At 33.4% G+C, this 25,376-nt stretch overlaps 5 protein-coding genes across 12 annotated transcripts; 3 read left to right on the plus strand and 2 right to left on the minus strand.

The window, feature by feature from the left end:
• Nucleotides 1-599: 599 nt before the first annotated feature.
• LOC114871349 lies at nt 600-5,195 on the minus strand. Of its 3 annotated transcripts, none has more exons than XM_029177132.2 (7): nt 4,770-5,195; nt 4,164-4,484; nt 3,326-3,967; nt 2,413-3,205; nt 2,200-2,254; nt 2,048-2,077; nt 600-1,892 (listed from the first exon to the last, which is right to left on the minus strand). In XM_029177132.2, exons 2-7 carry the CDS (start codon nt 4,478-4,480, stop codon nt 970-972), a joined length of 2,760 nt encoding a protein of 919 aa, XP_029032965.2. In that variant the 5' UTR covers nt 4,481-4,484; nt 4,770-5,195; the 3' UTR covers nt 600-969. The 3 variants fall into 3 exon arrangements, with proteins under 3 accessions (XP_029032965.2, XP_029032963.2, XP_029032966.2); XM_029177130.2 differs by having other exon boundaries at nt 4,164-4,496; XM_029177133.2 differs by having other exon boundaries at nt 4,164-4,501.
• A 729-nt stretch (nt 5,196-5,924) lies between these two features.
• Nucleotides 5,925-10,150, minus strand: LOC114871404 (CLK4-associating serine/arginine rich protein-like). 3 transcript variants are annotated; one of them, XM_029177237.2, is made up of 15 exons: nt 10,087-10,150; nt 9,820-9,926; nt 9,541-9,638; nt 9,286-9,461; nt 8,991-9,206; nt 8,739-8,914; nt 8,587-8,660; nt 8,176-8,517; nt 7,684-8,121; nt 7,501-7,611; nt 7,390-7,438; nt 6,740-6,803; nt 6,565-6,670; nt 6,164-6,424; nt 5,925-6,038 (listed from the first exon to the last, which is right to left on the minus strand). In XM_029177237.2, the coding sequence occupies exons 2-15, from the start codon at nt 9,916-9,918 to the stop codon at nt 6,020-6,022; spliced, it is 2,229 nt and encodes a 742-aa protein (XP_029033070.1). In that variant the 5' UTR covers nt 9,919-9,926; nt 10,087-10,150; the 3' UTR covers nt 5,925-6,019. The 3 variants fall into 3 exon arrangements, with proteins under 3 accessions (XP_029033070.1, XP_029033069.1, XP_029033071.1); XM_029177236.2 differs by having other exon boundaries at nt 9,820-10,094; XM_029177238.2 differs by lacking the exons at nt 5,925-6,038; nt 6,164-6,424 and having other exon boundaries at nt 7,386-7,438; nt 9,820-10,095.
• A 25-nt stretch (nt 10,151-10,175) lies between these two features.
• LOC114871407 (INO80 complex subunit B) lies at nt 10,176-11,868 on the plus strand. The gene is made up of 6 exons (XM_029177241.2): nt 10,176-10,310; nt 10,575-10,740; nt 10,866-11,052; nt 11,133-11,366; nt 11,460-11,632; nt 11,704-11,868. Exons 1-6 carry the CDS (start codon nt 10,265-10,267, stop codon nt 11,834-11,836), a joined length of 939 nt encoding a protein of 312 aa, XP_029033074.1. The 5' UTR covers nt 10,176-10,264; the 3' UTR covers nt 11,837-11,868.
• Nucleotides 11,869-11,968: 100 nt separating this feature from the next.
• LOC114871408 (laccase-14-like) lies at nt 11,969-25,376 on the plus strand. 3 transcript variants are annotated; one of them, XM_046288275.1, is made up of 11 exons: nt 11,969-12,140; nt 12,212-12,509; nt 12,837-12,939; nt 13,770-13,863; nt 14,073-14,283; nt 15,760-15,926; nt 16,288-16,465; nt 23,791-24,180; nt 24,322-24,543; nt 24,603-24,821; nt 25,070-25,376. In XM_046288275.1, exons 2-11 carry the CDS (start codon nt 12,437-12,439, stop codon nt 25,237-25,239), a joined length of 1,827 nt encoding a protein of 608 aa, XP_046144231.1. In that variant the 5' UTR covers nt 11,969-12,140; nt 12,212-12,436; the 3' UTR covers nt 25,240-25,376. The 3 variants fall into 3 exon arrangements, with proteins under 3 accessions (XP_046144231.1, XP_046144233.1, XP_046144232.1); XM_046288277.1 differs by having other exon boundaries at nt 13,782-13,863; XM_046288276.1 differs by lacking the exon at nt 11,969-12,140 and having other exon boundaries at nt 12,147-12,509.
• LOC123988385 lies at nt 16,480-23,604 on the plus strand. 2 transcript variants are annotated; one of them, XM_046288279.1, is made up of 3 exons: nt 16,480-17,168; nt 17,241-18,296; nt 20,140-23,604. In XM_046288279.1, exons 2-3 carry the CDS (start codon nt 17,913-17,915, stop codon nt 20,569-20,571), a joined length of 816 nt encoding a protein of 271 aa, XP_046144235.1. In that variant the 5' UTR covers nt 16,480-17,168; nt 17,241-17,912; the 3' UTR covers nt 20,572-23,604. The 2 variants fall into 2 exon arrangements, with proteins under 2 accessions (XP_046144235.1, XP_046144234.1); XM_046288278.1 differs by having other exon boundaries at nt 16,480-18,296.

Here is a 25,376-nt window from a genome sequence, read left to right on the forward strand (position 1 = left end):
AATGAGGATTTTGAAATGTACATGTTAATTTTATTTTTTGCATTTCAACATACATATGTTTGAAAAATTGCAAAAAATTTCAGGTAACCTAGAAATGTTTATAAAATATGTAGCAATAATTAACAATCTTTATTCATTTTATTTTTACTTGAAAAGTGTAATAGCGACATAACTTTGTCACTAATTATATAAACATATACATACATTTACTCTATGCAAAATGTTTTACAGTTAAAAAGTATATTTTTTCAATAATTTAATTGTTTAAACATGTACCCTAAAATTATGTGCAAATATAAGTAAAAAATAAAGAAAAGTAAAGTTCAAATAACAAATAATAATTTACTTTTCATTATTTAAAATATTTTATTATATATTTGTTAATTTAATGATTTATGAATGAAAGACTACTAACAAAATGTCATAGCAAAGCACGTCACGATAATTTAGTTATTGTAAAAAAAAAAATCAATCATTTGTCCTAAAATAATCATAACTTGTAAAATATAGGATGTGTCGAAATTTATAGTTATCATGACATCAATATTTGATTGATAAGCCAGTAACACTGTAAATTATATTTCTCTTTGCAAGATTTGTATTGTCATATAGAACGTTTATTTAACCAACGTTGCGTACAAATAACTTTGTAATTTACACTTTATATAATATTACTATATCTGTGCAAAGAGTAGTTGCCATGTACATGTTTGTATTTTTTATCACCTATTACTTAATGCTTAGATTCAATCTTTACTTAAAATGCATTTTAGTGATATCATTTAAAGATAAACTTTAATAAAAACGACAGAAACTCATTTAAAATTAAAGAAAAAAAGAAACGATGCATAATTTAGCGTTTTTCTCTTCAAATTTTTTGCAAGAATAGATTATATCTTGTCTGATATACTGTTATATTTGATTATATGATTCTACAATATTTTTCATTTGTGCTTTACACAAAAAATTTTAGAATTTCCCACGAAAACTTCCACGGCCACGGTAGGATCTTCCTCCCGAATGCTTTCCTCTGTACACATGCGGCTTCATCAAAGAACTTGATCTACCTCTTGACAATTTCGGTCTTCCATGCCAATCGGATCCTCTTTGGAATGTATGTTCCAACTCTTCATCTGCAGAATCATCTAACATCATCGGACTTTCCCCACGGCTATGATCACTTCTGATTTCTTGGAAATCATCACGTTCGTCTAAAGAATGCCTATAGTTTGGCGAGTATCTTTCACGAACGTAATGATCCCGGCCAGGTCCTTTGTGACTTGAAAAGTTATCTCTATTTCTTATCGGTGATCCTAACTTTAAATTTCTTGAGTTATGATCTAATGAAGATACAGAATCGGGGCGATGTTCACGATCGTCGAGCCGTCTCGAAGGAGACGCTGTTCTGTTCCATGTTCGTTTTTGAGAATTACTTAAGCTCCACCTTAAGTCATCGGCTTCCCGGTACTTGGGTGGATAATCAACTGTTTCACGCATATTCCAGTCCAAACGATCCATAATAGGTCTTTTCTCTTCCTTAATTGCTTGTTGCAAATCTTGAGGATAAACTTGTACTTCGAAATCTACCATAGTAACGGTTGCTTGAACGTATTTCGTACTTATTTCTACATCGTCGGTCTGACAGATCTTTTGATGCATTTGTACAGTCTGTTTCGTAGGAGCAGGATGTTGTACCTCTTCCTCGTCCCAATATATTTTGCTTTTGTTCCTTTGTAGAAGTATGGAATTTGAGGAATATACTTCCTGCTCACTTTGGACAGTTTTCTTCTTTGGATCGTAAAAAAATCGCCCCTTCATTTTTAATCGAGGATCTTCAATAGGCAGTTCACGTAATGCGTGTTCACAATGTCGTAATATTTCCGGTTTGAATCCTATTGCGGAAAAAAGATTTGCATAGAATAATATTCATATTATTATTGTATCACTTTGGTATTAATTAAAATACGTTGATTCACAATATTAGTTTAACTTTCTCACATTAGATATTAAATGTAATTAAATCACTGAACAATTAAAATATTTTTACCTGGATATAAAACTGGTAGACTAGTTGAATCTAAAAGAAACGCATAAGATATGAAATGTAAATTATTAATTTCACTCGTTAGAATAAAGTAAAGAAAATTCGTATATATAAAGATGAATTTTCACAATAACTAATTAAAAATATGTTCGCACCTTTAGCGGAAACAGATGCTTCCAGTAGACTCGATAAACTCGTCTTTTCAAATTGCTGTAAAATTAATTTACAAAATAAATATTAATTTTTGCATAAAGGGACAAAAAAACATAGACTAAATGAAAAAGGCGCATATAAATATCTGTTTTGAAGAATATACAAAAAAAAATATATAGAATCTCTATTACAGTGTATATATGTAATGCAATTACTTTTGTGTCGGAGATGACTGGTGGTTCGGGTGTCTTCAATCGTTCCTCTTGCGAACCATGATATCCATTATAAGAATCCGTAAATCTGCGTTCCCTGTAGCTTGGAGATATAGCATCCTTAGATTTATTTGGAAATTCAAAATTCTGTATTGGAGACTGTCTAGACGAAGGAATGCCATGCGTTGAGTTGTATGTCTGTACATGATCCACAGCTGTCGAGGCTGTAGGTTCGGGCTGTGGTGAAGAAACTGGTGCCGGTAGAAGCGGTGGTCGATGAGGAGGTTGAATTGTACTAGTATTTGGTTGATTGTACATCACCGGGCCAGAAACGTATTCGGTCTGAGGCAACGGATGTAACGGTACAGAATCAAAATTCATTGACTGAGACGAATTTTCAAAGTTCATAAATGGTGGTCCACCAGGTGTTACATTTGATGGCATAGGCGGTGGTAATCCAGGTTGATGCATGTAAGGTGGTATTGGTAATAATGGTCTGCGCTCTGTTTCTTGCTGATACATAACCGAATTCATCATAGGTTGTTGTATACCATCTATTGACGAAGGGTGCGCGTATCCAGTGTTTATATGAGATGTCATGATAGCTTCGTTTCGAAATTGTCTTGTAAGTTCGTTAATGAAAGGCGATCGTTTTCTTCGACGTTCCACTGATCTACTTCGTGTTCTACTGCGACGTCGAGGACTGTAACGTCTGTTAACCGGTGACCGGCTAATTTTTCTTCTAATACGTTCCATACTGCGACTTCGTTGCCGATCCCGGGACCGACTTCTTCGGCTTAACAATTTAAAATACTTTATTAAGATATGAACTAAAATTTACAACATATTGAGATACATTTTACAAAAATGATCGTTAAGTCTAGAATAAAATTGAAGTAAAACATTGTCTTCTCACCGTTCATGAATATTCATACGTCTTCTATGTCGTTCAGCACTCCATCTTCTATCCGTACTCGTCCTTCTTTCCCAACTGAGTCGTCTGATAGGACTTCTTCGTCGTTCTGGACTAAAACCGAACGGACTTCTGCGGGTGCAATTAAATCTTGGACTTCTTCTCTTATCAGGGCTAAACCTTAACGGACTCCGATGTCTTTCGCTGCTTATTTTAAAAGGACTTCTACACCGTTCTGGACTTAACATTAATGGAGATTTTCGTCGAGGAGAATTTAATCTTATTCTATCCGGAGTTCTGTGTCGCGACGAGTTCCCTCTTTGACGATCTACGCTTCTACGTCGTTCACGACTTCTACGGATATGCATCTGTGCTTGCTCCAGATTTTGTTTCTCTGTAATACTTTGAATAGCTTCAACCTCTGTACCCGGAGGTACAACATTGTCAGAGTCTAATAAGTGTTTAATTGCTTTCTCCTTTGCTGCTAAAAGCTTGCTTTCGTTATCTCTCTTTGTACGTATCTTATCCCTCTCTATATCTTTTGTGCTTTTCGAAGGATCCCGTCGTATTTCTTCATGTTTCTTCTCTTCTCTCTTTGGTCTTTCACGATTGTATGATCCTTTGCGATCGCGCCGATGTCTGTCCCTACAATTAGGCTTGCAATCATTTCTTCTTATACATTACTAATCATTCAAAAGAAAGAATATAAATAGTTTTCAACGTGAACTATGTTAATTATACAATGTACTGGTTATTGAAATTACAATATTAGGTTTCTATGTTTTAATAACATTTTATAGATAAAATTATAGATAGAATTATTTTGCATTATTGATGCTACCTAGAAGGACGTCTCGGTTCTTGCTCCTTGACACGAGTAGTTTTTAATTCAGTTTCGCGTCCTTTTTCTTCATCCCCTTCCCAAGCGTCGACAACATCCAATCCCTGCATGAAATCTTCATCATCTAGAAACTCTTGAAGTTCTTCATCCGGTATATCCTTTAAACCTTCAATCGCGCGTTGAACATCTTCATTTGTACTTTTTACAGAAGATTTCTTTTTATCTGTACTTTGTTTCCGGCTTAACTGATCGGTTGAATCATTTTTCACATCGTTTTTAACACTTGAATCTTTCATTTTCTTAGCTGAATCACACATGTTTCTGAAAAATGAACTGAACTATTGAATTAATTGAAGAAACACCACAAAATTGTTGCAATAAGCCTATCGTTAAACACTTGGAAAAAACAGCTTAAAATTAAAATGCATATAAGTAGTTTAAAAAAAAAAAAAAAAAATGAATCTGAGTTGAATATACCATATATTGGAAATACATTGAAACGAATGAAATTTCTATTCAATGTTTTTTACTTTCTCTTCTTCATTCAAGTACATAATAAAATTATAATTATTTCTTTTTAATACACTGAATCGTAAATAAACGCACCTCTTAACCTTTCGATGGAATATATAACATTGATATTAACACTCTCATTACGTAAGTCGTATTATCTTTATTTAAAAACTAAATAATTTTCAATAATCATGTATTTCTTGATCATATAACTGAAGCTTATAATACATTCGCGCAAAGAAATTGAAATTACAGTTGTTTGCCAAGTAGACTGCTTTAATGGATAATGTACGCACTTATTGTTAATAATACTTGGTTCAATTAAGTACACAACACGTGACCCAAGTGATAATTGCAACGAGTACCGATAATAATATAAATGAATAATATCTGACTTGCTTATTCTTAAACTCTATTATCTTGAATTATTTGAATCAAAGAAATCCGGAACTTGAAAAGTCAACATCTATCTATTCCGCCATATTAGTTACTACCAGATTTTGAGGCATGCTGTAAAACAAGGGCAAGTTTATTCGTATTTTTATATATAATTAGATTAATAAAAAGTGATTTATATTTTCACCAATAAGAATTTGATCTATATTTTTATAACTTTTCAATAAATGGATATTTGAAATAAATATAATATCAAAGGAAGAGAAATTAAAGTTTGCCATTTAAATAGTTCATATATTTTTAGCAAGAAATTCTTTTATTTTATTTTATTTTTACAGGGTTAAGTATGTTTTATGTAGATCTATAATTTGATATTTCAAATGTGGTACAAACAAATATATAATTAAAGATATCAAATTTCAACGTTTATAAAGAGATTACGGGTTGGGAAAAGTCGGGTGGAATTGGGTGAGAACCCGAAAGTATATGCCCGAGATCTAAATACTTTCGGGTACTCGAGATTCAACAATTAATTTATTGTTTACATTTCTATATTTATATAGTTATAGACAATTTGTTACCTTAAGAATATAGTAACAAGTATCTCACAAAATTAAAAATTCATGATAAATAAAAATGGTATTAGATTGAAATTGAATCTAATTAAATAATTGATCTATAATAATAAAATATAAAGTGTAAGTATAATAATAATGGTATGTATAAATAAACAATTATATTTATTATCTTACGGTTGTAGATTAAACAATATTAATAAATGACTAAGGTTAATTGTAAATAATAATTATTACATGTTTATATCTTTTTTTTTGTTTTCATCGCGCTTTTTAGAATATTCGTAGCATTTTATGGAAGGAATGCAATACAGGAAGTGTCTAATAAAATTTTAAATCCATCCAGCGGAAGATTAACTGTATGCTTTCTCGTCAATAATCGACTAGGCCTCTAAAAGAAAAGAAATATATTAATAGATTTGTGTTAATATAAATGTAATATTTCTGTGTTTTAGAATCAGGCTAACTTGCGTTAGTCTGGCTCTCAGATATAAACTTTATTATTTATATTTTTACCGGCTATTTCTCGGACTTAAAGAACGAACCGGTGATTCTCTGTATCTTCTACGAGATTCGGTTCTAAACTTTTCTCTATCATCACGTCTGTCCCTTTCTCTGTCCCTCTCTCGTTCGCGATCATTTTCAAAGTCCCTTATATCTCTGTCTTTCCTTTCTCGACGCACAATTCGCGGACTGCGACCAGGACTTGGTGTGCGTGATACAGAGGAATGTGAATCAGAACTATGACCTTCGTAACGATGCCTTCGTTCTCTTTGTCTAAAAATGGTAAAAAACAGTAAGACAAAATTGTCCGTAGGGTGTCCGATTGACCGGGTGCCTTGGCACCCATTCCTATTTTACTATTTACTACATATATGCCTCATACACGGTAAATAATTGAAAATAACACAACATACTTTTTACGTAATTTTAGAGACATTTCTCGGATTTCATCTTCTCGATCCTGCCTCTGTTGTTCCATCTTCTCAATCCGAAGCTGTTCTGCTTTTTTGTCAGCTTTGTCTGGATAAATATAATAACAATAGTATAATAATGTAATAACAGTTAAGGGTTTAAGTCGATTTTACTTACACTGTCTGTTTAATAAAGCTTGCATCTTCTTTTTAAGCCGCTCCTGGGGTGTGATTTTCAGTGACTGAAAAATGTAACTCTTAAATGTCTGCTATCAGGTATGAGAAAATTTTTGATAATTGTATGTAGACAAACATCAAATTCGCCTGAAATCTTAATATAAAGTTTTAAATGTTTTTAGTTATTTTATATTAAAATTTCAGAAAATATATATTCAACATCAAATGTATCCTAAAATGACCCCTTTCATATTACTATTTCTATGAAACAAATAAATTATGCTACGAAAAATTTGATGTTTTCATTCTGATAAAATTATTAACAAATGAATAAGAAAAATATAAGGAAAATTCAGGAAAACTGATTAGCAAAAAACTTAAATTATTATAATTACTTCGATAGATTTAAAAACTATACAAATTTATAAGAAAAATATATAAATTAATGTACATGAAATTCATGCTTTGAAAAAATTCGTAAAATATGAAATGTAAAGAACATAATTCAAACGTTATACTTTATCTAACAGAATGAAAACAAATAGCACTTGTTGAAATACTTCATTGAGAAGGTAGTTACATAAAGAGTATATACTGTTTTTTATTGTCTGTGCTTTAAGTGACTAAGTAAGCGTTATGGTTCTTACTGACTTTGTGTCCGCCACCAGAATTTGTACTTAACCCTGCTTTTGGCTTGTTCCTGTAACATTTAAAGTGAATATTAATAGTTACAGGATATATTACAATTAATATTACACTTACATGCTTGTAGTGTTAATAGCCGTTGGTTTTGGTGTTGTTGTAGAGACTTTCTCTTCGTTATCTGATAATTCTAATTCCGAACTCGACGATTTTCCACGACGACCATAATATCTAAATCAATCAACAAAAAAAATTAAAAATATAATGGAAATCTTATATTAGGTATAAAAACTATATTAATACCTTGGCAGTGCCGGGATCTTAGTTTCGGGGCTTCTAGAACGTTTGCATCTAGATTGACTTCTGGATCTTGATCTAGATCTAGATTGAGATTTAGTTCTGGATCGCGATTTAGATGCTGATTTTGAGAGAGAATAATGTCTTCTGCGATAACTATCTCTCGAGTGACTTCTATTATGTGACCTAGACCTTGATTTTGATCGCAATCTTGATCTTGATCTTGACTTTGATTTCGATCTAGACCCGCTACTCGAAGAAGAACTTCTGGATCTTTTTGGACGCGAGCGAGATCTAGATCTTGTCTTTGATCTTGAAACAGTACGCGAACGGGATCTACTGAAACTTCTATAACGGCTTCTAGATTCGCTTCTGGTTCGCGATCTTCTTGAACGACTTCTTGATCTTGTGATTTTTCTGTGTTTCGAATGTGTTCTTCTTGATCTAAAAATTATTATATTAATTAACAACTGTATAAAGGTAAGGTAATAAACTTACCTTATTCTTGATGTACTTCGTTTTCTGTCACGGTTCCTATACGATTTAGATTTATTAACGGATCTAGAACAACTTCTGGATCTTGATTTTGATAGTTTTCTATTAACTATTCTCTCGTTAAGCGCTGGACTGTCTGATCTCCGACGCCTAAGATGAGAGTAATTGATTTTCTTCGAATTGGAAGAGGTAACATGGGATGAACTTCCATGAGTTTCTTCTTCGCCACCGAAACTTGTGATATAGGTGATTTGTCCAGTATTTACAGGGGATGCTGATCTGGATCGAGACTTGGAAGAAGATTTTCTATATGGATTATATTCTGGACTTTCTCGGGCTGCGTAGCTAGGAAACAAAAAAGTTGATTAAATTTTTATAATTAAGTATTAGAGATTTTTGATCAAATGAAATTACCTAGGTGGACTCATGACTCGACCGATCATTTTCTTTTCTCTAAATGCACGTCTCTCTCTACGTGATCTTCTACCCTGTGTATTATTAGTATATTAAATGCAATGAATATTTTTTATTATTATGATTATAAAAATGTATGCAACATATTTTACCGAGTACATCGCTTTTTCTTCTTCTTGTTTACGCGCTTGTCTTAACGTTTCAGCTTCTTCAAAATCTTGTGTTAAAAAACTAAAATAATCAGCTCCTAGGAGTCCATATTTCTGTGCTACTAAATTCATTTCGTGTGCTTGCGATGGTTCTATTTGAGATACATCTACACAGATGTCTGAAAAAAATTAAATTTCTAATTTATATCTAATATCAATAATTTGACGAATTATCGAAGCGATATAAATTAATACCTAAATCAATATCACTATCTTCATCGTCTGCTTTTTCATCAGATACAACATTATCTAATGATTTCATTGTTTCGGGTATCGGTTCTTCCGTTTCGTAGTTGTATCCGATGGCTACATTATTACAAGATTTCTTCTTGTCTTTAATAGAATCTAATTTCGTCGAAGAACCGAATTGTTCCTCTAAATGTATTTGATGTAGAAATTTTTCTTCCGTTACTGTATTAAAACATATTAATCATCAAACAAATCAAAATGAAAATTTAATAACAGTATTAAAACAAGTGCAATTTCCGACCTCCTAAAAATTCATTTTGAACGATTATACGATAACGTTCATAATTGATATGTCTATCTTCGCTAGTAAGAGCAATATCTACATCAATAGAATCTGGTGCTTCTGGTATCCAATCAAGGTGAGCCCTCACATCAAAGCGGTCGATAAGATTGTCTTCGTTTCCTTGCCATGGCATCCTGTTAATGAAATGTTATTTATTTACAGTTTGTTCAAGACTGATACAAATACAAAATATGTAAATGTGTATTAACTTACATATTTGCTGGACTATCTCCAGCTGTAGCTATCGCTGGGTCCAAATGAATTTTACACGGCCTCCCATGGAGTTGCAAAAATTGTGTAGGATCCGATTTCTATAAGTTTACATATCAGAAAAAAATAAGACGAATCATTTTACTTAATTTTTTTTAATTTTAATAACTTAATTAAGGTTAACAGCAAACAAAAAAATCTTTCATATTATATTGTACAAAATTAGAATTAGATGGTATTATGAGATTGGAACTTGTGTATTTATTTAATTAGATTTCTTACAATTTTTTCATAGTAATCTCGTCGACGTTCAGCTCGACGACGATAATCCACTAACATTCCACGAATTTTCTTTTCCTGTTTTCGTGCTTCATGCCACATTCTACCACCTGTTTTTTTCACGGAAAAGCTCATTTTACATATTCAGATAATTCGCAGATTGCTAAATTAGAAAGGAACTTTCGTGTAGTTAACGAATTTATAGAACGAATCCGAAAAGTTATTAATTAACAGACTTTTCTCCCGCGAGGTAGACATATTGTATTTTACCATAAGCGCTACTTCGTATCCAGAAAATATGATCCCACGTTACTCCACTGGTAATGTATACTAAAGATAGGTTGAAATTTGTTCAGTATGGTTCAGTATGAACGGAACCAAACGGAACTCAACGGAGCCTCAACATTTTACCGCTGTAACATTCCGGACGGTTTAATTCTTCAATAAAATGGGTAAGACGAAAGACGCTAGCTCAGAAGAAGATATGACTATAGGTAGGATTTGGATATATGAAATAATTAACATTTATTTCATGTAATTGTAATTAAATCTATCATTTTCGCTTGTATTTCAATTTCATCGTTGAGGTTATTGAAGCGCTATGAGACAGTAAACTGTATGAAGCGACATCACCAGTAAACAATAGCGCTTTACAGAAACGTGTACCGTGGAAAATTTGAAAATCTTTATACATATTTACGTTTAATTCCACTTACCTCCCAGTAATTATCATTACTTATATATTATTTACTTCTCAGAAACTAATGATGTGTCTCCCCAAAAGAGGCATAAAAAACATAAGCATAAAAAGCATAAAAAGAAAAAGGCAACACATGATGGCAATGAAAATTTTAATGATGCTACTGTTGAAACTGAAAAGAAGAAAACATTCAGAGTTAAAATGAAGAAAGACGATGACAAAAGGTAAATCAGATCTAGAAGGAATAGAAGGAATATAATTTGAAGTAAAGTGTGTTTTAACATTTAGTTGAAACATAAATAATACTATGTTAACAGCAGTAGCTGATGTTTGTATTAATGCTTTACAGTTCAGAGAAATCTCGTGAAAAAATGCAAAAGGTATCCAACCTAAGTATTGCAGGTTCAAGCGCTATGCCATCACCGAAAGCTCCCACAAAGAAAAAGGTTCCAAAGAGCAATAAAGGTAAAGATAGTGGTACTAGCAGCGAAGAGGAAAGATGGCTCGATGCAATAGAATCTGGGAAATTGGAAGAAGTCAGTAATCACTAATGATAACTGATATAATCATTTTAATGATAATCATTTTAAAGGGCAATAAGAGAATCATATTCTAGGTTGATGATGAATTGAAGAAAATTAAACCAAAAGATCCTAAGTTAATGACAGCTCGACAAAGAGCCATGTTTGAAAGAAAAACTGATACTGAAGCAAATCCTGGTGTTGAACAGCTGATGTCCTTACCAACAGGATACAAGGAAAAAGTTATGACAGCTGAGGCTATACAAAAGGCTGCTCTTAAATCATTAAAAAGAAAACAACTTGCTGATGAGAAAAGGGAAAAAGATAAGGTAGTACAGTTATTAGCATTTTGAATTTTTATATTTTTTATTATAGATGAAAAACATACATAATTAACAAGGATCTCTTTTTCATCTTTTTAGAAAAAAACGATGGAAAGATTGCTGAAAAAACAAGAATCTAAAGCTTCTAAAGTTATTAGCAAAGGTAAGCCTTCTAGAAGACAAGTTCCTTTGATTACATACCGACTAACACTCGAAGGAAGCTCGATATCTTTACCAGCTGGGGAAGATTTTCCTTTACAGCCTGCACAGGTGTAAGTAAAATCATTAAGAACTTTCAACATTCATTACAGTTAATTATATCATTATTGTTTTTTGTTTCAAGGAAAGAACCATCAATGCAGGTTCTCTGTGGTGTAAATCAATGCAAAAATCCAAAGAAATATTCGTGCTCTAAAACGGGAGTGCCTTTGTGCAGTTTAGAATGTTATAAAGTTAATTTATCAACACCTGTATGAATTTTACATAATTAATTTTTAATTTCAGTATATTTAATCAACCTTTCCTGGCTTTATATTATCGCTAACACGTTCGAATCTTTTCAGGAAACGCAATGAAAATTAATATATTATATCCAGAAATATTTTTTTGAAAAGTTACAAATGAAATTGAAGCTTTAAATTTAACTATTAACTTGATAGTTAAATTGTAAATATTTTTGTACATACACTTAGATTTATTTCTGTATTATGTGTAGAATATCAAGTTCTATTCATTTTTACATAAATAATTGTAGTTCATAAATAAAAGAAGAAGAATCAGGTAACGTTTATCATTAATTAAAATTTATTAATAATAAGTAATAAGTGAACATTGTATCTTTTCAAAAATAGAAAATATCCGAATCTTCAACGAATGCAACTTTCGTAACTAGGACTAGTTTAGACCTTGCTTTCACCAACCATGATAGGCTCAACCAAGTCGTGGCTTGATCGTCGAACGCATAACATCGCGAAAACATATATCCCGGAGCATCATTGGTTTGTGATTCGCGATGATAACACGACAATTGACATAAACTGTCAAGTTTTAATCAAACCCAGATCTTCTGGGTTAAAATGTGGTGGAACAACAATTTTATAATTCTCGCCATTTTAGTTTCATTAGAAATTTCAAGATCTCAAACGCGAGGTGAGAAAATTATCTATAAACTTGAAACCGTTTATATTTATTTCAACAAAAACTGTGAAAGTGTAATGATTAATAATTACTAGTTATTTAATCAGTGCATTCATCACAACGTTATTGTGTACTTAGAAAACTTTTAAAACAAATTAATTTTTATTTTAGTGTTCTACTAGTTGCAAGTATTTACAAAAACAACCTCTGTTATTTAATATTTTAAATAAAATTGTACTTTTTATAAATATTTAAGTTCAGGAAAAATTGAATTATTTTTCTACATTCTCATTAAGAAGAAAACCACTGATTGAATTCACTTCTTTCTTTAAATATCAGATGCCGGTAATCACGAATGTCTGCGATTTTGTACTGATGAGGCGCTTTCGAAAAAATTATGCCGCTACGAGTTCTACGTCGGTGAATTATCTAGCACGATCAGGTGAGATAGAAACCACTGAACTTATTAGTGCATTTAGTATAACTGGAAGAGTACGCTTTCGAAAATTGAATTCACTGAAGAAGAAAAATGCTAAAAGACTTTCTGCCTTTTGCTGAAACTGATGCAAGCTACATCTTTGAAAAAGATGTTATATAATAGATGACATTAATTTGGAGAAATTGGAATATTCCATAATACAATTACTTATCCTTGGACTTTTCAAAGAGAGACTCCTGTTCCATAGAAGAACCGGTCGGAATCTCGGTCAATTGTACTGATATATGAATATAAGTGATCCAACTGTGATCCAAGAACTAACGGTTGACACGCTTGGTTACAGAGAGTGCATCTTGAACTTTTCTTAATACCAAACAGGTTTCTATCGCGAACGTGTTTAATTGTACTATAGATAGTTCAGGGAAAATAGAATGCATTATATACTGTGTGTAAATCCTGTAAGAAGAGTAACTGTTATTGCGATTTTCCTCTCACAGGAAGAATCTCTTCTAGTCAGCCAGAAAGTGCATCCTGGTGCATCTTAGTGCATCCTTTAGACGCTGAATACAAATGAAACTTTTATTTTATTTTATTTCATTTCAGTTGATTTCACATTTATGATTTGCAATTCAGGTAGTAGATGACCTGAATAGGAGTTTCAAGGCAAACAAAATGTGAAAGATGTTTTCAAATGATTAGTTCCTTGAATTAATTTTGTATGCTAAAACATCATTTTTGCATTTTTGCATTTCATTATCACGTTTTCAATTAAAATTTATGCAATTTTTATTTTTTAATTAGGGTTCTTTTTTCATTTTCAATAACTCTTGCAGTTCCCATAACAGATCCAAGATCAAGGACGAGTCTAGAATTCCATCAAAAAGTTTTCTGGGAATTAATGGAAAAAGTCCCGGTCCACAAATAGAGGTAATTAAAGATTGTTTCTTTCTTAATCTTTCACCGTTTAGTTTCGGTACGATTTTACTTGCGAAAGGATTTATTAATTGTTTCGACATTCCTGAAAATTTTGCAATTTTTCGTATTTTGAAAGTGAAAGTCAGTTTCTTTTTTAATTTTTCTTTTTTCCTATAATAAGGTTTCTATTTTACATGCTGAAATGATCAATCAATTTTTAGATTTGCCTTGGGGATACAATTGAAGTACTTTTGTACAATAGATTAGGATCCGAAGAACTATCTTTACATTGGCATGGATTACGACAAAATGGGTCCGCTCATATGGATGGTGTACCGATGGTTACACAATGTTCAATATTACCATTTGGAGGTTTTCGATACAAAATAAAACCGGAAAGAATTGGTTCATACATCTATTATGCACATTCAGGTAAGAAAACAACGTACTTCAATTTGGAATAATAACATTTAATGAGAATTGTGTCAAGTTGATACAAATATAAAATGTTTTTTCGAATTTCGAATCAACTTAATATTTAAGTATAATATAATTAACGTATAGCAACTAATAAAACTGGAAATCGAATAGCGATATATATTTAGTAATGTTATGTTGCTAATATCATTTTTAAATAATATATCAGCTTTTGAATTTGATTTGATTTTCCCGCGCTGTAGAACGACTTCTACTTCCGCCCGGCCGAGTAAAATTGAAGTAGATCAATAGTCCTGGAACCGTGTAGAAGTTAGGTTACATGTTGAAGCTCCCTTTTTTGCGTTGTTCAAAGAAAAATCCTGTGCAATGTCAATCAGGTATATCGAGAAGCATCATATTACATTTATTTCAAAATTTACTTCCTGTTACATTAATTTGAAACAGTTTTGCGGTACAAAGGTGAAAAGTAGAATGATGTAACGGTCGTCAGCGGTCAGGAATGCCCAGGTACTTCAAAATTTGATATACAGAAAATAAACGTTCGTGACATTAACTACATTTCAATTGTAATTAGTTGTTTTTTAATTCTTTCTATTTCTAAATTATAATCTTTTTTCCCAACTTATTTGTTGTAAAATTTTCATGTTTAAAAATAGGTATAATTGGAACGTTAATGTAGATGTCACTCATTCTTTTAACAAAAATTAGGAAAGGATATGTTATATAATCAAGGAGGTAATAAATTTGAAGCATTTACATATGAATTACATGATTAAAATAAATTTTTTACGAGGAATTAATGAACTCGTCCAACTTTTTTCAATCGGTACCATAGGATGTCGCTGCGGGTAGCGCTAAAAGAAATCGAAATTGTTGGAATGTTACCCTTATAATTTTTTTAATTGTAAAAACTCATAGTTGTTTTATGAAACATATATATTTATTTTTAATTAAGTAATCGATCTTTTAGAACATCGTACCGATCTACGATTCAATCAAATAAAGCAAGATTGAGCGGATCAATAATGTTGCAAGAATACGTCCGCTTACTAGCACTTGATAAAAATCAAACTTATAAATAAAATAGTATACAGTTACAAATTTGTAATCGTTTGTATGCTTTTCAATATAGTAAAATCTTATTTAATATTTTTCGCGACCCAATTTCACTTACTAAGCGTAATTTTATAATTCTCGAACGGCGGACCATGGAGAGAGCGCTAATTAATTAATTTATTTAATTTTGTAAATTTTACACTGTTTCTTTGAAAATTATTCTTCCAGTATATGAAACCCTTTCGTTTAAAAATAATGTATTTAAATTTGGGTCACGATTGACCAGACTCCGCTGTTCAAGGATTAATTCGGGCAGTTATCGTTCTTCGGTAAATGCGAAATAATCAACTACATACAAAGTTTTCAATTAATCATTAAAGTGGTCCGAGTATTATAATGATGTTGTATTATTAGTTTCACAGCAGGCGGACGGCGTGTACGGGTCGTTGACAGTTCGAGGCCCACAGGATGACCCTAGCTTGGAAAGGATACTTCTGTTGTCATCAAGGCCACCAACTCCTCTGTCGTGGCATTCGCACCTACATCCACCTACGCCAGGTGTACTTCTCTTAAACGGCCAGGTACCGATTTGCCTAATTAACCGATTTCCATCGTTACATGCAATTTAATAAACATATTTACATCACTAAATTTCCTTTTTCTTTTTCTTCAGATCAGCGTCAAATGTAATAAAAAGTACACACGATTTTTGTGACAAACGCTCCAATGCGGCGTTTCTATCTTAAGAATATTTCAATTGAAATGCAATCGCTTACGAATATTTTATTTGAAATGAAATTACATTTTCATAAAAGAAAGATTTGAAAAATTTCAAAAGACTATTGTACAATGATTACATCAACGTAACGATAATTTTCTCTCAGAGTGCTAAGCGCAACGTTGTTTAAAATATTGCTCATTAACCAGCTACTTTGTTTACAGACCGATGGAACGATCTTGAGAGTTAATCATGGCGCACAATATTTGTTACGACTGGTCAACGCGAACGCGTACAACTGCCCCGTACGAATATCCATTTCCAGACATGATTTTCGTGTGTCTGCTGCTGATGGGAACGTGGTTGATTCGGTGACAGGCAGACACATCGTTTCGTATCCTGGTAAGTTCACAATTTTTCTTCCTTGCATTATGCATATTCTACGCACGTAAGATACGATCGTTGTACGTGCAAAATTTAACGCGTGCGCACGCTTTTGTGCAAAATATTTTGACTGTTCCGAGTTTTTACACGTTGCTGTGTCATCTTACTTTCGAATAATTGCGCTCTAAGAATGCATGTTTGCACGAAGGTGGAGTTTAGGTAGATTTCAAATTGATCGGTAACAATACAATTTGAAATGTGCTCTTAAAATGTGAAGCAGCGAGTAGTGCTGAAGAGATCTATATGACCGATAAATACTGTAGCTGGATTCTTCAAGTATGTGAGCTACCAGTAGAACCACAAGCAATATGTCTTCTGTCAATTCAATGGAACAAAGAACTACAGATTGTAATGGTACAAAAAATGAAATAAGAGCAGAGAGTCGTGAATTTTTTTCAGACTTACATCTGTCTATAATCATGAGAAATTAATGTATATAACATTAGTATGGTAATGTGTAAAATTTATCCAAAGAACCGAATGCTTAAATACGTTCTCGCGGAGTGTGATTCTGTTTTATAATATTTATCTCCAAGGAACCACAACAATGCTGTAAGAACTACGGCTGGAAGAAAGAAGAGGAAATAGCAGACTGCGTAGAAAAAGCAGCGACAAAAGTGAAGAGGATGTAACGCGATAAAAAGCGTGAAGGAAAGAGAAGGTATAACGAAAGGGAAACGATAAGGGGAATCGTAGCGGTGATATATCAACGGCGTTAATTACATATTCATAGGTTGCAAGAAAGTAGTATAACAGAGGATCATGTTAAAAAGCTCGTAGTATCGTAATTAATAAATGAGTAAAAAGTAAAGTGGAGAGGAAAAGAAGAGGAAAAAGTGTGAAGCAAACGAAAGGAGGGAACAAGAAAGGATGAAACGAGTCGCAAGGTCGTTCGGCGAACAAAGGAGGAAGGGAACGAATAGAGCGTAGACGGGGTCCGGCGAGAAGAAATGCGAAAGGGAAAGGGGCTGGAGAGGTGGAGGAGGAGAAAGAGACGAATCGAGAGAGGAAAGGATGAAACTGCTTGGCGCTCATACATTCAGCGATGCGTCGTGCAGCGGTGGGTAAGCTCGTTCGCGCAGACTCGGCCGTCTTCGTGTTCTCGCTGGGTTTCCGCAAAGGGAAATAAAGAAAGGAAGGCGACCAAGCGCGCGCGGTTCTCGCGCAAAAATCATTAAAACGCGTGCTCGATTCGCGGCTGCGGCGTCGTTGTCGGCTCGTACTCGACGATTTATTAGCGGCTACACGAGCGTACCTAACCGCCCGCCCGCCCGCCCGCCTGCCTTGTTCGCCTACCGGTTAACCGTCCACGTCCGTCCGCATCTCCGTCTCTCCTCCACGATTTCTTCGAAAACATTGGCCGCCACCGTTCACGCGGCCCGTACACCGTGCCGCTTTGTTTTCCATGTCCAGCGACCACGCGTGGAACGAGCCAGAGACGAACGATACGCGCCTCGGCATGGAGTGGACCCGCGACAAAACCCTCGAGCTACTGCGCGAGTATCAACAGAGACGCGTACTCTGGGACTGGAATGCTCGCGGTTATCGGGACCGTACGAAGCGTAAACGCGCTATCCAAGAACTCGCCGAGATACTCTGCTGTAACACGCTCGAGATCGAGAAGAAGATCACCAATCTGAAGTGCCAGTATTCGAGGGAGGTTCACAAGATACAGAACAGCCGGGACGCCGCCACCGGACCCGACGATGTTTACGTGTCCAAGTGGTTCGCATTCAAGGCGATGCAGTTCCTGCAATTCGGCACGCGTAGATACAGCAAGAGGAAGAAGGTACGTTACGATAAAAGGATGGACGCCAACCGCAAACGTATTCGTATTCTCACGCGAGAAACTCAGTTGCGATATTTTTTTCCACGTGTCGTCTCTGATAACGATGTATCAGTGGAAGAGTCATTTTATGCGTGGTTCGGTTTTTCTACACATAAACCTTTGTCTTCTTTTACGTTCTTTTATGGACAAAGTAGAAGTAGAACAGCCGTAAGGGATCCCTTTCTCCGGTCATAAGGAGGCCAGTTTACGCCATCGCGTAATTGACTAACCAATTTCGGAGAAAGATCATTGTGAGACTGAGCGAGTTTCGTGGAAACGACTATGAAGCATTCTTTCAAAACGTATTTTAGAGCGTCTGTCCTGAATCTACTACGCACCGGGTGCGTCTTGTAATGAAATTGAAAGTTACCGAAGGAAAGTAATATACGCATTCAGAAACGATACTAAATACAATCTTTGAATTTAATTTTATATTGCATAATTCTTTTAATTTAAAAAAATTGCTTTTGAATACCCAGGAATAAACAATAGTTAAATAGATTGTTTTCTTATTTTATAAATTGTAATTACAATTACGGAATGCAATAAATGGTTAACACCCTGCGCACCCTCTATAATCGCGTGTGTTTTTTCCTAATTAAGCGTATCAGATTTATTCGTGCATTATTGTTCAGAATATTTAAACACATTCTCGTGAAAGTTTAACGCGAAGTTTCTTCATTGATCGAAATGTTAGATTAACGTTGAATCATGTGAACTCCAGGTATGGCTGTAGATTGGATCGCGATTCGATTCGATTGTTTTTATGGTGCCGTCTAATTACAATAACTAGGAATGTAAAGTTTTCTCCGTTCGATGTAAGTAGGTAAATTGTAAGCAGGGTGAATGATCGGGGCAAATTAGTTTGTATCCGTAGAGAACCGTATTGGATCAACTACAATGGATAATATTGACTGTTAATTAGATGAAAACTCAAAGAATCTAGAGAGTGATGATAATTATTAGATTGTTACAATCTTACAAGCATAAAATTACAAATTTTCATTCAAAGTATAAGAGGTGAAATTAAAATTGATCTAAAATTCATTACAGGCGCAGTTTCTTAATACGAATCAAATCAAATCATTGAAGTGTTAACGTTTCACCTATAACGAGGAGCTATTTTAAATTCCTGACACATTTTATACCACGCATATAAGGAAAGGGTTAATCAGCAACTGGGTTTCGATCGCCGTACACGCCTTGATAAAACGATCGTCGATCATCGCCAAGCAGGAAGTCCAATAACACCTGTCTAGAAATCCGCAAATCGCAGCAGCATGCATAGAATCAAGAATTCAAGATGTTATGATTATTAGAAAATCGTTAGGATCAAAATCTTTACGCTTTTACATTAGTAATTCCTTGTCTTATGATTTCATAGCGAAGCAGTAAATTATTTATATATAGAAATGCTTTGTATAAAATTTCTTAATGTAGAAATTTTAAGTGAAATTATGGCTTTTTTTAGGCTCTCCCAAGGTTTTTCCAAAGCTCTCCTTAGGTTCTCTCTAGGTTCTCCCTAGACTCTCCTTAAGTTCTCCTTAGACCTAAGCTCTTCCAAGACCAAAGGCAGTACTTGCCAGGTATTGCATTGAATTCCAGTGAATTCTACTTCCCCTCTGTTCACCCTTATCCAAGAGAAGCCTCCCTTGCACCCAAGTGTAGGATTCGATATTACAAGGCAAGGATTTATTAACAACATCTCTAGACTCTGTATAAGGCAAAAATGATCGTCGATCGTACATGGAAGGTCTCCATCATACACATCAATTTTCATCTTAAAATATTCTTGTTCCCTCAGAAAACCGAAGAGGAAACATCGAAACTGCAAGAGGAATACATAGTGAGCGACATCGATCCCGAGAGCATCACCTTCATAGATTGCAACGAAGAAACGAACGGTTCGGGGACCGGTTCTTTCAACGCCTCCCTGAGCGAGGACGCCGAGGAATCGTCGTCGTCGAGTTTGAAAGCAATGGAGCTTTACAACGGTTCCTTGCAGGACCATTATAACAGTCCGATCGTTGATTTGGACGAGTCTGGGCAAACTAAAGTTGAAACCACGACGGATGAGCGGAAGAGAACGAAAGAGGAGTTTGCTAAATTTGCTGAGAGCATCGCTGTGCAACTAGCAGAGATTCCAGACTCTTATTCGAGATCCGTGGCAAAGCTAAGGATTAATCAGATCCTTTTCGAGGCTGAAATCGGTATTTACGCGCAAACACGTCGCTAACAAGCGCGACAAGGGACGCTCTGACTTTAATCAATGATTAGTCGCTGCAGAGGCAGCTTTGATGCTCGATCATGATGGAATGTTCTGACGGAGACACGGTGAAACGTGCTCGTAGGAAGGGAAACAGTGTACTTCAGAGCTTAAGGTTCTATCGTGATTATTAAAAGCTGATTTATAATATTCGTTTAGAAATGAGACAGTTTCTTGTAATGGTCCTTGCAAATGCAATTTAGAATAGTATGATTAAGATAGATGTAACATTTGAATTATTGGAATTGAATTTGAAATTTAATTGTAAAGGTAAATGTATTTTCATTCGCATACTCGTTGCCAGTTGATTAGAATGTTTTCCTATTTCCTTCAAAGCTGATTATCATATCATGCGTGCATAGTTTATTTGAACTGATACATGTACGAACGAATCTGTTACATTTTATGAACAGTTGTATTTATAAAATAATATTTGAATGGAACCATTACGGAAATGCTACGTGTCTAAACGAATAATATAAATTGACCTTAACTGGTTTGCTTCCAGCGCTCATTTAAAAAGTCGTGTAGGTATGCGAGGTAACGAATGTGTTAATGATTCGTAATGAGAAATTTTTAGATACATATTGGATTGAGAAAATGAATTGTATAGAGAGACACAAGAATGTCAGGTTCGAAATGTAATTAGCGGAGAAGCTGTTTATTGTACCGCTCATTACGAAGATTCCAATGAAACAAGAAACGTATTTAGAAAACTGTTTACACGTAATGTTATATTTTTTCGATAATTGTACAAGGTTGAATTTTCCCCTGGGAGATAATCATTCAAGGCCCCAGGAATAAAATTCATTATTTCCATAAGTAAAGATGGACTATCGTTAAGAGTAAAGGGCGCAGAAGAGGGCGAAATTGCGAGAAATCAAAAGTAATATTAAATTCTTTTTTTAAGAATGAAGTTCTGCTTGTAAACAAAGCTTATGGCGTACTTTATAAATACAATGAAATTGTATTTTATCGTTTGCACGAGATTAAACGAAAACGTCTTATGTTGCGAAGTTTAGAATGAAGAAGAAAAAATGAAATCGCGTTAAGTTTAAATTCGCAATGCCTTGCCTTTTGCAATCCACGTATAATATTTCTGAACTTCGATTCATGAGAAAGACTGTATTTTAAAGGACACTGTTTTTTGATCTGGTTTGTCTGGCACGATAACACCAATCGAATATTTTTTTAAGTGGACTTTCGTCGATCTTTACGTACAATCGTCGAATGAAATGTTACTCATATTCGGTAGTAATAGCGGATATGTGATTTTAGATGTAAAAAGTAAGCGAAATGTCGATGTCGTTTGAGTCAGATTGAATGGAACATTCGTACTGTTTAATTTTAATACGTTTGAAGAACCATTATACATTTTCAATGTTTTATAAAAAATTATTTAATACAGTAGAAGGATACATGGTACTGAATTTAAAAGAAATAACTACAATTACATATTCATTTAATTATTACTGAATTTTATATACCAAATTGTATTCATAAAATTAATTTACTCGTCATTTATCGCTGATACAATCTGCCTCACAAATGACATACAATTAGACGATAAGCAGTTCATTGGTATTGTTTCAGAGCTTTAAACAGTAGGCGTAGTAAGCTGTATAGATAGCGAACTATTTTTTATCGAGAAAAGATCCCTCCGTAAAATCGAAAATAAGTCGTTTTAAATCGTTAAACTTTCGTTTAAAAGAAATTTACATTGTATCTCATATCAATAGACATCAGGTTTTCCATTAGTAGTTAGATAGCGATGTACACAAGAATCAATCAGTCTCCGGTGTAAGTCTTTATAATGTATTCATTGTTCCTAATTAAGGTGAATACCTTAATTATTCTATTCTTTTGAAAGTACACAAGTGCTTCCATTTTTGTTGAAAGAAATAACAAGTGTATTATTTCTTTTCGTTTAGAATCTTATCAGTATTTTTAATATCTAATGATAAATAGGATACAAAATTGAAAGATTCAATGCGCGTTACTAAGTTGTTGATTTTCTTTGACTCGTTATAGTCTGTTCCTGTTCCTTGAGTGATTCTCAGCATCATAGACAATGATGTACTGTAATGTTGAAAGTTGAACGTTAATACAATCGCAGTATAACTGTTATAAAATTGATGATTGAATTATACTAAAATAATAATAAAATAAATGCAATGGAAATATATAAGATTGCTGGATATTCAATTGGAACAAAAGCAACATTTAAACTTAAGATAAAAATTTAAAAATAACAGATTAATAGTGATTGGAAGATTTAAATGCTAAGAATTTTCAAACATTTTTTAATTGATTATCCTTGCAACAACTGCAATTATACTATTTTACATTCCTAATCTTTGTGAAATATTGAAACTATGGTCAGTCGTAAATTTCATAGAAATATAATTGTAATTCTATGGAAAAAGTAATCGACGAAAGCGTGGATTAAAATATTGTAAAAAAAAATTGGTTATACGGGTTAATATGCCGGAGTTAAACTGCGATCACTGCCTTGATATCCCTCGTCAGAATGTCTCTTCCCTTAGATAGCGATTAAAACATTAATCCTAGTGTATCTATAAGTATAATTAAGTTTACTAGTGTAAAGATTCGTTGTAAAAATCATAGCGTTAAGATAATCTCAAGTAAGGTAAAGAGAAATCAAGGTGGTTGTTGAACAAATTAATGTTACCGTGTACCTATGGTTTACTTCTGATGAACTTTATAAAAATTTAACACTGAACAAGTAATTCTGTTAGTTTTGTATCTGTTATGTTAAAATGAATTCTTAATAAGAGTTGAGATGATGATTGCAAAAATTAAGAGTTAAGTTGGACTCAAAAATAAAACAACTTCATGAAAGTTGTATATACATACACAGCTGCAAAAAAGAAGAATTTTTTCTTATCATAGTACGTTCTCAATTCTTTTTTGTAATATTTTACAACGTGCTATATGCGTTTAACTTTGTATACTTCTGTTCAATAAAATAACTAGGAATAAGTGTTCTTTGGGATGCAATTTCTTCTTTTTGTCATGGTACTAATATAAATGTAACTTTTGTTAGCATCTGAAAAATAATTTATATTTATTTTATTAATTTAAAATAAAACAAAAAATTCTACAAGGTTGAAAATCATTTTAACGAATTAATTGTTTAAATTACTGATTATTAAAATTTAATTTCAGGTGAGAGACTGGACGTAATTGTGGAAACAAATCAACCCTCTGGCAAGTACTTGATCGATATAAAGGGCCTTGAAGAATGTCAAAACCTTCGTCAGGAAGCTTTTATCCTTTATAACGACGTACAACCAGATTCTGCAATAATAAAGGACGAAGAACTATCGAAAATCAATGACCATGCAATAGCGAACAAGGGCTACGATTGTCATGAGATATCAAAGAATTTCATATGTGCGTTGGATTTGAAAGGATCAAAGGAAACATCAAACGAGATTTATGCTGATCAAGTTATTTATATTCCATTCGACGTGAACGTTTTCCCATTTTTCACTGATGAACTGTCTGACAACAGATATAATGTATATGGATGCGCTTTTTATCCTTCTTATCTAAGTAAGAGTATAAGAATTATTATTAGGGTTTATTTAAAATTCTTTCATCCCTTTGATGAATTTTAATTTCTTAACAATTCAATTGAATAATTTTCTTCTAGAAATTTTTCATTAAGTTATATTAATCGTATTCTGATTTCAGGTATGAATAAAAATGGGATAAAAATTATGCAAATTAATGGAATAACGTTCAAGTACCCTACATCTCCATTATTATCACAACCAGAGAATATACAAGAAGAATCAATTTGTTCTCTTGAGAAGCCTTCAAAACAGTGTGCTTATACTCCACTGTTCTGTGAATGTACTCAGATCATTGAAGTTCCAGCCAGAAAATACATCGACATTATCTTGATAGATGAAGGTAAATCGTTAAATAACAAGTTGTTTTTCTTACGTTTAAAATGATTTTTCATTTTAAAGGTTTTGGTGGAAACGTTTCTCACACATTTCATATACATGGCTATAATGCCAGTATCCTAGGAAGAGGTACTTTCGAAAGACCAATTAGTAAGGATGAAGTTGTATTTTTGGATCGTAACAGACAATTGCATCGTAATATCGTAAATCCTCCTCAAAAAGACAGCTTCGTTGTGCCAAATAAGGGCTACGTTATTCTTCGCCTGTTTACTAATAATTTAGGTAAGTACTTCTAATTTTATTTGCGTAGGAGGAAACTCTATATTCAAGCAGAAGAAACGTTACAGTAGAACAGTGATTAGGTAAATGAATTGAGAAACAATTTAGCCTGAATATGTAAGAAATTAAATTAAGCGACGAAGAAAATTAATGATGAATGAAAGTTCACTTCAAATACAGGGCATTAACACAATTGTTATTCTTCTTTTAATAGAACTATATTGTTACTGAAATTTATTTATTATTGACAGGATACTGGTTGTGGGAAGCGAGAAGTACAGCAATTTCTCCGAAAATGTCTGGACCCGGTATGCAATTTCTATTAAAAGTAGGAAATCGCGAAAGTTTTGTACCAATTCCCTTGGATTTCCCTACCTGTGGAAATAATAAACCTCCGGACTTGGTGTTCGAAATTAACTGATTCATTACTACACTAAATATAATTTATTGTATTATTTTGTATTTATTTTATATTTCTTCCTAGTACGATAAATTATATTCTCCTAGAGAAATGATTTAGCACCGTTTTATAAATAAAAGGGAACAACATAAAACTAA

The sequence above is a fragment of the Osmia bicornis genome, chromosome 12, assembly GCF_907164935.1.
Source record: "Osmia bicornis bicornis chromosome 12, iOsmBic2.1, whole genome shotgun sequence".
Taxonomy (NCBI): Eukaryota; Metazoa; Arthropoda; class Insecta; order Hymenoptera; family Megachilidae; genus Osmia; species Osmia bicornis.

What these genes read in the sequence shown, in the direction of transcription:
- LOC114871349 (XM_029177132.2), bottom strand. Translation starts at nt 4,480, where the DNA reads ATGTGTGATTCAGCTAAGAAAATGAAAGATTCAAGTGTTAAAAACGAT. An exon ending in CGTATGAATATTCATGAACG is followed by an intron (nt 3,206 to 3,325) that starts GTGAGAAGACAA and finishes TAAATTGTTAAG; the next exon opens with CCGAAGAAGTCGGTCCCGGG. An exon ending in AGCATCTGTTTCCGCTAAAG is followed by an intron (nt 2,078 to 2,199) that starts GTGCGAACATAT and finishes CGTTTCTTTTAG; the next exon opens with ATTCAACTAGTCTACCAGTT.
- LOC114871404 (XM_029177236.2), bottom strand. Translation starts at nt 9,951, where the DNA reads ATGAGCTTTTCCGTGAAAAAAACAGGTGGTAGAATGTGGCATGAAGCA. An exon ending in AAGATCCCGGCACTGCCAAG is followed by an intron (nt 7,612 to 7,683) that starts GTATTAATATAG and finishes TGATTGATTTAG; the next exon opens with ATATTATGGTCGTCGTGGAA. An exon ending in TCTCTAAAATTACGTAAAAA is followed by an intron (nt 6,425 to 6,564) that starts GTATGTTGTGTT and finishes TACCATTTTTAG; the next exon opens with ACAAAGAGAACGAAGGCATC.
- LOC114871407 (XM_029177241.2), top strand. Translation starts at nt 10,265, where the DNA reads ATGGGTAAGACGAAAGACGCTAGCTCAGAAGAAGATATGACTATAG. An exon ending in AGAAGAAGATATGACTATAG is followed by an intron (nt 10,311 to 10,574) that starts GTAGGATTTGGA and finishes TTTACTTCTCAG; the next exon opens with AAACTAATGATGTGTCTCCC. An exon ending in AATCTGGGAAATTGGAAGAA is followed by an intron (nt 11,053 to 11,132) that starts GTCAGTAATCAC and finishes ATCATATTCTAG; the next exon opens with GTTGATGATGAATTGAAGAA.
- LOC114871408 (XM_046288275.1), top strand. Translation starts at nt 12,437, where the DNA reads ATGTGGTGGAACAACAATTTTATAATTCTCGCCATTTTAGTTTCATTA. An exon ending in ACACATCGTTTCGTATCCTG is followed by an intron (nt 16,466 to 23,790) that starts GTAAGTTCACAA and finishes ATTTAATTTCAG; the next exon opens with GTGAGAGACTGGACGTAATT. An exon ending in TTTTTATCCTTCTTATCTAA is followed by an intron (nt 24,181 to 24,321) that starts GTAAGAGTATAA and finishes TTCTGATTTCAG; the next exon opens with GTATGAATAAAAATGGGATA.
- LOC123988385 (XM_046288278.1), top strand. Translation starts at nt 17,913, where the DNA reads ATGTCCAGCGACCACGCGTGGAACGAGCCAGAGACGAACGATACGCGC. An exon ending in GATACAGCAAGAGGAAGAAG is followed by an intron (nt 18,297 to 20,139) that starts GTACGTTACGAT and finishes TTGTTCCCTCAG; the next exon opens with AAAACCGAAGAGGAAACATC.